Source organism: Neopelma chrysocephalum, unplaced genomic scaffold (assembly GCF_003984885.1).
Source record: "Neopelma chrysocephalum unplaced genomic scaffold, ASM398488v2 Primary Assembly neopelma1_61b, whole genome shotgun sequence".
NCBI classification, from domain to species: Eukaryota; Metazoa; Chordata; class Aves; order Passeriformes; family Pipridae; genus Neopelma; species Neopelma chrysocephalum.
The window spans coordinates 3,768,099-3,780,430 of record NW_020897717.1 but is presented as its reverse complement, the minus strand read 5'-3'; the positions used below and the strand labels follow the sequence as shown (position 1 = coordinate 3,780,430).

The 12,332-nt window shown below is 36.7% G+C and overlaps 1 protein-coding gene across 1 annotated transcript in view; it reads right to left on the bottom strand.

Annotated features, from left to right (window-relative positions):
• Positions 1-1,649: 1,649 nt before the first annotated feature.
• Positions 1,650-12,332, bottom strand: part of PPP1CB (protein phosphatase 1 catalytic subunit beta) — a 29,983-nt gene continuing 19,300 nt past the window's right edge. The window contains exons 5-8 of the mRNA XM_027681801.1: positions 9,882-9,953; positions 6,320-6,471; positions 4,616-4,750; positions 1,650-3,994 (exon numbers count right to left, since the gene is read on the bottom strand). Of these exons, the coding sequence (XP_027537602.1) occupies positions 3,890-3,994; positions 4,616-4,750; positions 6,320-6,471; positions 9,882-9,953 (464 nt within the window). The 3' untranslated portion in view covers positions 1,650-3,889. The remainder of the gene's footprint in view (positions 3,995-4,615; positions 4,751-6,319; positions 6,472-9,881; positions 9,954-12,332) is intronic.

Here is a 12,332-nt window from a genome sequence, read left to right as displayed (position 1 = left end):
GTGTTTGTCATCTACATATTCTGATAATTCCAGCTATCCATAACAGTTACTCTCAGGTCACCTTCAGTTTAACCATACTCAACAGCAATATTGTCTTTTATACTTCTATTACAACAAAGGAAAAATGTGTCTTCCAACCCCAAACTGACCACACAGAGCTCCAGCAATTAAATCTAACAGTTTCCACAGTATGATGGCAAGATCCTCTTGCACTTATCAAAAGATAAGCCACAGAGAGGAACACTTCTTCATATAAGAGATACCTTTTTGCTCATCAACTCCAACTTTGGTAGAAACATGGCAAGGTGGATCTCTATGTTCAAACAACTTTACTACAGAGATGTAGGTTATTGACAACAAAAGCAATTTCCTTCCACAGATCTGAAGAATTTCCATCTCTTTCCCAGGCAAGTAAGTACACAGCACCGACAGCACTAGGGCGTTACAAGCTGTGTCACACCTACCTAGGTGTGGCACATCTGTTGAGAAGCTCCTCTCTCAGAGAGCACAGTACAAATGCAGATTACCTTCACAACAGGATCGTGAAGCTTACTGATGCCTGGCAGCAGCACACTTGCACTCTAAACTCAGAAGCAAAAAGATCAACTCAGACTTCAGTGGCCACAAGTATTTCTATGGGCCTAGATGTAGCAAACCAAATACAGTCCACTAGTGTAAGACCCCTTACAGTGTTTTCAGTGAGACTATTTCTACAGCATCTTTTGGAAATACATCAGCTCAGTACAAACAATGCTACCTAAACAGAAGTAGTGTTAAAGGTATTAGAACAGCACAACCACAACTGTATGAAACACTTTTTCCTCCTTTAAAGCATCAATCATAAATATTCCATGCATAAAAAACTATGAAGCATACAAAAAAAAAAGTGCTGTAAAACAAGAATCTCAGATCAATCAACAGAGAATAGACCAAGGAAGCACTGCTTGCAGCACACTTTAAATTAGTGTTTGGGAATCACAAAATACTCAGCAACCAGAAGGAAACAAGTGCCATGGTGTATTCTATGATGAGTAGAACGAGTATTACTGTCAGATAAAGGGATATGTAGGGGGGGAGAACATGCAAAAATGTATCTCAAATGGTGTAATGTTTTATATGCCTCTCAACAGCTCATTTGAGAATCCTCCTGTTGATTCCTAGGCACACCACACTGTGCTATTTAACAGCATTTAAGGTTTGTATAGACAAGATGTTTACGTGGACAAAAACTCTTAGCAACCAGACTACTAGCAATTTCCATGGAAGAAAGTTGATTTTATCTGAGTAGAATTAGATTCAGGTTCTCTTTTCTACCTCTTTCAGAAGGGACAATATTAGACATCTATATTAACACTGTAAACCTAAGCTGAAGTGGCGAGTTCTATTATGTATCTGACTTGCTTTTAGTATGGAATATCTATCATATCTGTAGGGGTAAGATTATTAAATCATGTATATTTTCCACAATATAGGGTGATGAAGGATGTTAGCAGATGTCTCAGACCTCCAGAAACCAAAACACCATTCAAATACTTTTCAACTGATTGCTGCTACATAAAAATACCAATTCTTCAGAATACCACCACCAGATCTGGCTTTCTAGTGCCATAAAATAAACTGAAAATTTCCTATTTCTTTAGGACACAGAAGAAGGCCCAAAGACTTTATTTTTTTTTTTGACATAGCATCTGTAACACAAGCGAGCATGTTAGGTACTCACACAACATACAGTTTTACACCTGGACATTTCATGATACAGAAGACATTGCTCCAGAAACTAAAGAAAAAACGTGAAAGTGTTAATCCATATGTTTGGTAACATAAAGGCTGGTGCTTGGTAAAACCCAGCATTTTCAAAACTTGTAGAATTAAACCTCAAGTAAGCGATGACTTAGAGCAGGAAGTTACCATGTCAAGGCTTACAGATTAGATTTCATTAATTGCCTTGTCACAAACTGAAGTTACTCTCACACAGCTCTCATCACTGACTTTCAAGAACAAGTGTCTTCAAACAGCATCAAAAGAAATCTACTTCTACATTTTATTCTAAGCATTGAAACTGGTGTTTGCTTTAAAGTGGGGTAAAATAAATCATTGTTCAAACCACAGACCAATCCAATATAAATCAGTAACAGATATATATTTTGTAAGTTTTCCTTTTTTTAAAAAACAACCAACTCCACACTTTTTGAGTAACAGTAAAGTATGTTCAAATAACCAGTCAGACTTCATTCAAATGAATTAGACAACTTTTACTAAATGAAAAAACCTACATTTAAAATATGCATTTAAAACAAAATGGAATTAGAAAAGAGACTGAAATCCATTTTAAAGAACTTGCTCAGTGTCAGAAATCAATATATCTCTTGCACTATATAATGTGCCAGTTCATAAAACGGAAGTTACCAGAATCCTCAATTTAACATTTTCAAAGACAATACTGAAGTCAAGAGTTTTACATCTACTGATGCACATTTAGAATGGTATAAATCTGCAGCCTTCCCCCAAAGAATCTTACAAATTTGACAATATTCAGTAAAAGCTTTTGTAGTTATGTCCAATAAGTATTGCACCCTAAAGCATCACAAATCTGCGCCTTTCATTTATTCTACTACGGTTTGTATCTCCTTTATATCTTGCCATTTGCCAATGTTAACTCTTTTAAGAAAGGAGAGAAGTGAAAAGAAATACTGCGTAACTCTTGATCACGTACAGAAATTATTGCTACTATAGTACACTACAAAGCAGAAGTCTATACAATAGTACATGAAATTTGATCATGAAAATCCAAATGATATAATCTTTAGTGACGTAAGCCTTACTATGAAGTTGGACATTCCTGTAGCATTTTCAGCTCACCACTCATCATCTAGCCTATTTTACAGTGATGAACATCCATTTAAACACACACTCTTTATGAAAAAGAATGTCAGCTTTTAAAGGCTTAGCAAATAAGGATCTTCATGTTCTGTGGAACTATGTAAAATGAATTTCGATGCAGGTAGGGAATTACCTGGAAGCTAAGCATGCCAAAGGTGTTTCATGCTAATAAAACTAAAGCCAAGGTACCACTTAATCAAGTTACCAACTAATAGGCAATACCATTTTTGTCCTATCTAAGTTAAATGAAGTGCCATCGCACAGTGTAACGTCAATAATTTAAAATAGTGTAGTGCACAAATTCATTGTGTGGCAGTTTAAGTTAAAATGTCAGGACAGGTTTTTCTGTCTCAGTGTATGTTGGCTGTCAAGCTGTCCAGTCTGGGCATTTAGGATTTAGTTTGTCTTTCAATCACTACTGTACTATAAACTTTGCCTTATAACGGGGCACACATTTGGGTGACATTATTATGAAAAACGAGGGATTAGGGGGAGGATAAGAGATCAATGTCTGTTTTAAAAAGCTTCTTCCTCATTTCAATTTCATAGAGCCAGGAAATAAGACTAGATACTGTATTTGCATCATTCTAGCTACAAAATAACCAAAGTAAAAGCAATCAAGCAACAATAAGACCACATTACACAAATGGAACATCATGCTCTCAGCTGGTTTAACTATTACATCAAGTTTTAACTGGGATGTTGGTCAACTTTAAAAACCGTGGTAAATGTGAATATGTAAGTTGCAATAGTTTTCCTCCTAATTTTTCTTTTCACTCTATGCTGGATATTAGAACTTGGAGCTATGCTTGTTACAATACAGTGTCGCACATCTTTCTACTAGAAAAAATTAATAAAGATCCTTTACCCGTCTCTTTAAGTTAAACGTGTGACATCATAAAGGGTGTCAAATGGCTGGATGGTTTTACAGTGCACACTTATTATATACTGTAATATGGAGTTTTGTCCTTGACAGATCTGATGGTGTTTTCTACATTATTTCCTTTCTTCACCTCTTCTTCGGTGGATTAGCTGTGCGAGGTGGAGTGACTGGACGCCCAGAATTCAGTCCACCATACTGGTACTTGGCTTTCTTTTCAGATGGTTTCAATATCTTAGAGAAAATAAAGAAGTTCCTTTGAGTCAGCAACAACTAAGAACATTTCAAATACTGTTAAGCCAACACGAAACCTTGTTCTGCAGGAACAAGAGAGTTGAGGATGGTGGGGGGGAAAATCACACCACAATCCTACAGATTTCTTAATTCTGCATAAAACAATAATACTACTTCTACATCCTTCCAGTGCTACCACTACAATCGGGTGGGAACGGGAAAGAAAAGGGGCTGAAAACATGCCCAAGAGGGAATTGGGACTAAAATCTGATCAGAGTAACCATACTAAAAGAGTCCCTTATAGTCTATTAGTTCGCATAATCGGGTCGCATACCAATCACTAGGTATGACTAAAAATAATCACCCAGTTAAACTTTGAAATGAGTATCTGAATAGAGTGAATAACTTAATATGCAGCAGTTTGGAAAACATCAAATCCCAGTTGTCTGGAGAACAGTTGATTTGCAGTTCAGTTGTTCACTAACACCAGCCTCCTGCACAGTCCGTTCTGTAGCTCAAGTATATTGCTCTACACTAACCATGAGTGCAGCAACAAGAAGACTAACTTGGTCCATACAGCCCAACACCTACAGTAATACTTAATGCACAAATATATCATACCTGAAAGGAACACATCAGAGTTTCATCCACACTCATCATGCCCCCTGCATTGTCAAACTCTCCACAATAATTCGGAGCTGAAAATAGGGTGACCAACTGCCGTTTTGCAAAGAATTCATATCCATCTTCAACCACCTGTCAACATCAGAGAAATCAATATAGCTTACATAAGAAAAGATAAATTTTGAAGAAAAAAAGCTAATCTTGAGGCCAACAGGACTTTATATTAGAAAGATGACAAGAACTCATCAAAACAGTATTTTATATCTTGACTTTCAGACAGGCAGGACAGGTTCATTCATTCTGTCTTACCTGACACTGAATGCCAAGCCAAGTAGCATACCCTGTGTCTGACACTTCCAGTGTTAAACATTCATCAGCTTGACTGTTCAGTATTTCCATAGCTGAAGTCCAATTATGCACTGCTAGTTTAAGTATTCCCAGCATTTTATGGTTTACACATAGCATGTGGATGTTTGACCTAATTAGTGTGGAGCCCACAAAACCTGGATACCACTTCATTGCAACTTGTCACAATCAAGTTTCACTTACACTGGTGCTGATCCTACAAATCTCAAGTGTAGGATTTTTTTATAATTTTGATGCTCCAAAAGTGAAGTGGGTCTGACATATTTTGCCTAAGAGCATAACGCACCTTTAAAGTCATGCAAGTAGTACGATGCATCAGCTAAGGATGTTCCCTCTTCCCCAAAACAAAAGCCTCATGTTACAACACAGTGAAACTAGTGCATCAATTGCTCACTTCGGTGAAATCACCACGATCTTTTAAAAGACATACTTCTTTTACAAAGAACTGAAGTGACTATATGAATACAGGAAATTGGTAGCAATTTTGATCAGCAGTTAAGAAATCTAGCCAGTCAGTGGAATGAATATTAAATCTTCTGTAATGTTTTAGCAGTAAAATTACAAAGATAAATATTTAAGTGTCCTGATAGTGTACCCAAGCCTAACAGTCACACAGAATAAAGAGCCTATTTTTGTTTCACAGCACGAAAGAGCTTTTAAAATTGACTAAATAATAAAATTGAAATATTATACAGGAAATTGAAACCTGATGTCCACCTAGGTAGGACTCTTGCTTAAAATAACTTGATAAAAAAAGTGCACTAAAAATGGACAATGCTAAAACCAACCTGATTTACTGAAATGTGCAGAAAGCAGAACAGTCTATGCCAAAGTATTCTAAACAGTTGAAACAAAGGCAAGACTGAAAGATTTTATGTACGGACTTGTTTGCAGAAATATTCAAAATGCATTTAATACTTTGACAAAGTGAAGCAGAAGTAGTGTAAGCCACAACTACCAGGGAACTGTCTACTACTGAAATGAAAGAACTCTGAAACTTCAGTGTGCATCTCAAATTCAAGTCACTTTGCCGCTTTAAGCTGGACATTATACCTCTGATGTTTACATACATCAATCTAACATTTAGCAGACAGTACAAAAGGAAAAGATCAATGGAGAAATCTAGTGTTAGTACTCTACTTCACTGACATTAGACACGCAGTTCAACATGAGTCAATAGACACAGCCTTACAGTCCCTTTATTAGGAAGATCTTTTTTTCTCTAGAAGTAACACAATGCAAATTAAGTTTCAAATATATCCTACTTATAAGGAGCACCAAAGAGGCAGAAAGACTAGGAGAGGTTTTAAGAAGCGACAGTAGCAAAGTTCATACCTGATGAGCTCGACAGATCAAATCCAGATCATGACGATTCAGAAATTTACTGACCACATCAGCACCAAAAGTGAAAGAGACCCCACGATCATTTTCACCCCAACCTTGCACATCTTTGTCTGGGTCAGACCACAGCAAGTCACAGAGCAAACCTTTGAAAGATAACACAAGTGAAGATGCTAGTCTTCAGAGGTATCACTTTATAATGTAAAACAGTTCTACTGTAATTAACAGAGCAACTCTCCTAAAGAAAATAAGTTTTAACAACAAATGCAGCAATACTTTACACTGCAACTCAAAGGGTATGATGTGTGTAAATCTGGAGATTGTTCCCCCTCACCAATGACAACACCTTGAAATTAAAAAAGTCAGAGCCAAACAGTTCTCTGAAATAATATTTAATTGTAACACTCACTGTGTTTAGTGAACATTTGAGGAGTTTAAAAATACTGAAATGCACAGGTATTAAAAGGCAACTATCAATTTTGCAGCACACCAAGAAAGCTTAGTTTGAAAGCTGCAGTAAATTAAAACATGCTATGCAAGGCCTGTCATAAATACAGCAAGTAGACTTGTACCATAAGCTTCTGAACATGGAACAGCTTTGATTCTTACCTTTCTTACCATACATGAAGAACCTTAGGTGACTAAATCAAAACGTAACAGTGAAATGCTGATAATACTGTTTCAGGTAGCACTGTCAGTTTGTTCCGACCACTGTTGACTTTTCAAAAAGCCTCATGACAACCACTCTGGAATCTAAGCTGGAACAATAAGCCTCTCTGGTGTTTTAGCAAGATCTTTTTTTCTCCTGCCAACAAAAGGTCAGCTAACTCTGGAGTTAAAACTGGGTACTAAAAAAAGATTTCTCTAGATCAACTGCAATGCCTTTATACATAGAATTTTCAATGAGTTTTCACATGGGAAAGAACCAGGCCAATTTAACTACAACACAGACAAACCCAGAAACATTCAAAAGGCATTTCATAGCTTTCCATGAAATTGTACTTTCTTTACCTGTGATGACTAACCCATAGATATTTAAATACTTAAGATAATTGTCACAATCTGAAAGATGTGCCAACAGGTTCCTTTATCCTTCATTCAGGCACTCAGAAGTTTGATTTACATCTGGTTATTTGCTGAATATTGAAGATATTATTTCTTAAACAGGAGATCCTTCAAGCTGTAGTCAAGCAAACCAATGTCTGAAACCTATTGCACAACTAGACCATTTTATATTTACATACAGTTATCAAATGGTCTTTGGCGCCAGACACAGTTGCTGTCTAAGAGAAGCTAAAATTTTATTTGCTTTTAGAAGACAAAGAACAGAACAAGCACAACTGCATCTTAGATACAATTTCTACCTAGAAATACACTACTGAATACAGACAGCACATGAAAAAAGCTTAGTTTTACTGAAATTTAGTTCTGTATTGAGTAACTTGTTTTTCAAAACAACAGTTGCACTGCAATCCCCAATGGTTTCTTACCATGAATTTCCAGCAAGTGACAGAAGCTGCTTGTCTCAGCTGGTTAGGAAGTGCTTCCTCTTCTATTGTCTCCCCAAAATCAAACAATCTTTAGGCTTATACAAAGCAATAGGCTAGAATCATTAGCAGTGGTATAAAAGAACCCTGCAACAAGTTTGTCTAAACTGTGCTGCCCAGGTAGGTTTATATTTTAATATGTAACATCTACCATTGCAATAGCTTAGGCTGACCAAGAGCACACCATAATTTGGCTGATACAAGGCATTCAAGGTTACACAAAAGAGGGAATTACAATCTCCTAATAAGCAAACGGTTGGCAATGCTGATGAAAACACATAACTTATGTCCCAGCCTTCACAAAATGCAAATAGTCTAGCATTTATCAAAGGTAAGTGATTTAAGTTGGAATTTGAGAAAACAGCTTCCAAACCACACAAAAATGCCACCTAAGTAATAGGTCTTTAAATTGCAGTTCAAGTTGAAAAGGCTTTTTTTCCATCAGGCTAAAAGAAACCCTCATGATGATCTAATCTTTGCACAGCCTCACAAACATCTACCAAAAACTTCTATATCTACACATTCATCAAGTGACACCTCTCCACAAAGGGATAGCTTTTAAGAGCTTGTGACTTTCATGGAAGTGAGACTACTTCAGTTTATTTTTCATTTTCCACAAGATTTACTTCCCTTACGTAATACTGGTTTCCTTAAGTACATCCAAAAGGCCAAGACCTTCTATGTCACTGTACCATATGCACACATGCATCTGATGGGACATTTCATTTTCCCTCTGACAGTGCACATAATTTTGCTTTCACAAGCAATAGCATTAAGACTACAGAACACTAAATAAAACAAAAGCCTTTTAAAAAAAAACCTCTACACTTATTTTTAGGAGGTATTAAGAAGACATGACTACAGTGGAGTGTCCATGGAAACCAGAATTACATTCTGAAAGGGCATTCCTGAAGTGGGGGTGGCTAAAGCAGTACTAATCGTCTGTTGAACAGAACTATCTTTCCTGAGAGCTCTGATAAACGTAAAGATTGACTCATTTGTACTGACATTTATTTGGTTATGCACTGAGTGAATAAGTAGCATAAAAGGAAGAACAATGTAGTAATTTATACTACAGAAACACTCATTCACTAGTCTATAACACTTCTCAGTGTCAAGTGTGTATATACTAGCTTGCACACAAGTGTGGTTGTTTAAGGGACAGTAGATATATTAATAATAGTCCCTTAATTATTGCCATGCATCAGCACTGAGGAAAATTACATGAAGCAGAATTCTTCTATTCCAAGGTTTAACTGTAATTGTAGTTTACGTTTTAAAAAAGGTTTAGATCTCGTATTTCCTCTGAAAGTTAATTCAGACCACTGTTGAAATCAACACTAAAAACTATCCCATTGTACTGCTAGAGAGTCTTTTCAATCCACTAGTAAAAAAATTTTTAATAAATGGGACACTGAGCATTATTAGTTGAACCATTCAAAAGAATATTGTACAGAAAGCACTGGCAACTTGCATCCAAAATTTCTAAACATTAGAAGAAAATTTCACAACTATGACATTGATAGATGCAATTGAAATCCCAACTGCAGTGAAGTAGGAGCTGTATTTTCAAATTTAAAGGAGACAAGGTCTCAAGTAGAGAGAAGCTCAAATACTTTAACACTCAGCAAACTTTGAACAGTTATGTTCTTTGATAGACTAAAAGATTTGTTTGTGTGTGCCTAACCAAGGCAAGAACTCGCTGTTCAGTTTCCTTTATCTTTCATTAGATTTCCCAGTTGTTTAAGGGCAACTTGTGAATAATGTATCCAAACTTGAATAATGTATCCTACTCTGTTATAACAGGTAATAACAATCTTGGTCAAAGTGCAATAACCTCTAACATATCAGATAAAGTAGCCATCGGGAGGAACAAGACTCACACCTTACACAGGCACCAAGAATATTGTACTGTGAACAAAGGTTAAGTCACCATATTGCCTGCACACAAACTGATTAAACCTATTCCATCATTAAGATCTATTTACAGTAAATTCCATGTCACTCACCTGTGTCAGGAACATCTGTAGGTCTCATAATTCTCCGGATCTGCTCCATTGACTGGAGATCTGGAGACAGTCCTGTAAAAGTACAAGAAAACAAGTGACTTATATATGTATTTTACCTGCAAAAAAGTTCCAGAGAACACAAAATTTCAGGTTCAAAATCGTACAGCATCCATTGTTTCCACTGCAATATAAACAAAAGGCAGTTTGCTGTAAGACAAGTTGTTGAAAAGAGGGACAGAGACTAACACAAGTGAAATTAGCAAGGGGTTTTAATTACCATCCTTTTAGCCACACAGCACAGACCTCTACAGTTAAGGACATTATCTTAAACAGCTTACAACCATAAAAATCAGTTAGGTCAGGAAAGACCTCTGAAATCACTGAGTCCAATCATTAACCTAACACTGCCAAGGACACTACAGAGAACCAGTGAAGGATAGCATTCCCATTATTGAACACAAACTGGGTGCAGACAGCTTTCCTTACAACCACCTTCCTTTATAAAAGCTAAAGGAAAATCCCCTGCCAAGGTCTGAAAGACTACAAGACAAAGCAGCCTGGAGGTGTAACTAGAATCATAAGTCACATCTGAATAGCACATTTTTACCACACAACAGCCAAGCAGCAGTCACTGGATTCTGTAAGCAAACACTAGGCTGTGCAACTGCAATAGTTAAGGACCACAGAGGTAGTCATCTACTATAGCCCAGCTGCTCAGTCATTTGTAAAACCATACTACTTCAATTACTCAAAAAAATCACTTACAATAATGCCACAGTTATTCTTCTGAAGTTTTGCCATTAACATGCAATTACAATCTAAGCATGGGATTCCAGAACCACCCTTTGAGCAGTTTACACAGTTTAAAGTTTCTCTACTGGAGGAACACAGGCAGGAAAGATAACACTCTAGAATCTTATCAAGTCACTTAGGACCCTTACTTAAGGACATAAGTGACTTAGGACAAATTAGCTAAGTAAGAGAATTGCAAACTTAAGAACATCAAGACCCAATCTGTGATGAAACATATTTCATATTAACAAACCATATCCATTTGAGTCAGTCCAGAACTCTGAACAGGACAGAAGAAAACCTGTCATTGGAAAGGAGTCACCACATACAATAATTTCACGTAACAGAGTTTGCACAGTGGCAATGCGTGTGTTACAGGAGCAACGACTCCAACGCTCTTCAGTTGGATACAAAGACTTGAGGCACTTTTCCTCCAAGTGGTAAGATTTTAGATTATTTTTGTTGAAGCGCTCTTGTAATAAAAGCCTTTTATCATCAGCAGCAGCTTGTTAAAGCTGTCTTCACGATATTACCTTGAGGTTGTAAGGGAAAGCAGAAGTCTTACATTAAACAGCTTACAAAAGGAGTTTTAGGCAAGTCTACTTAAAAAACAACACAGGAATACTAATATAAATTCAAGTAGATAATCAGCTTTTAAACTGACCAACCTACCACTTCCTCAGATCTGCTCTATTTGCATACACATTACATTAGCATTCAGCACCACACCCTGAGAGAGCAATGGGCAAGCTCGGTGAAATAAGCACAACCAGTTTGTGACCTTCTATGAAGTTACAGCTCTCAGTATTTCAGGTTGCACCCAAAACATCTTTCACCCCTGGAAGTGTTCAAGGCCAGGCTGGATGGGGCTCTGAGCATCCTGATCTAGTGGAAGGTTCCTAGCTCACAGACAGGGAGTTGAAACTAGGTGATCTTTAAGATCCCTTCCAACTCAAACCATTCTATGATTCTTTAAAAGAAAATCTTAATAAAAACCTGAACCCAATGGCTGTTAATTTTTGTGCTATTTTACACTAGTGTAAAATAGTAAAATCCCACAAAACTGCCTACACATTTGTAGACCTCTTTGTAACCACCCAAGAGGTTTTCTTTTCCCAAGTATTTTCCTAACTCCCCCTGCACAAAAAGAAATAGCTCATGTCTCAAATTCCTATCTATAGATAAAAGTTGTACATGATCATTATTAAGTAAAGGAAATAAGAATGCAAACACAGGCTAAAGCTCACTGTCAAGCTGCTGCCACCTACAATGTACTAAAAGTACACAATTAAGCTTTCTTGTCACATACAGCTAAGCAAAGAAAAAGTATCTTTCAGTACGCTATCTTTTTGAAGTGTAAGACCTCCTCTCTCATAAGAGAAGACAGGGAAAGAATTGTCATTATTGCTGGCAGACTTACAGTTCAACATACATTTCATTGTCATCAATGTCACTAGAAAAACAGAATTCCAGAGCCTGAAAATACTATATAAATGCAGTATTCTACTAAACTAACACAACTCCCATCTCAGAGCTTAAATCCAACATCAGATGAGTATATTTCATCAACATGACACTACAACATGGACTTATAAAATTTATAAAAACTTGAAAGTAATCATGTAAATTCTCCAAAGATTAGAACTAGACACTGGTGTC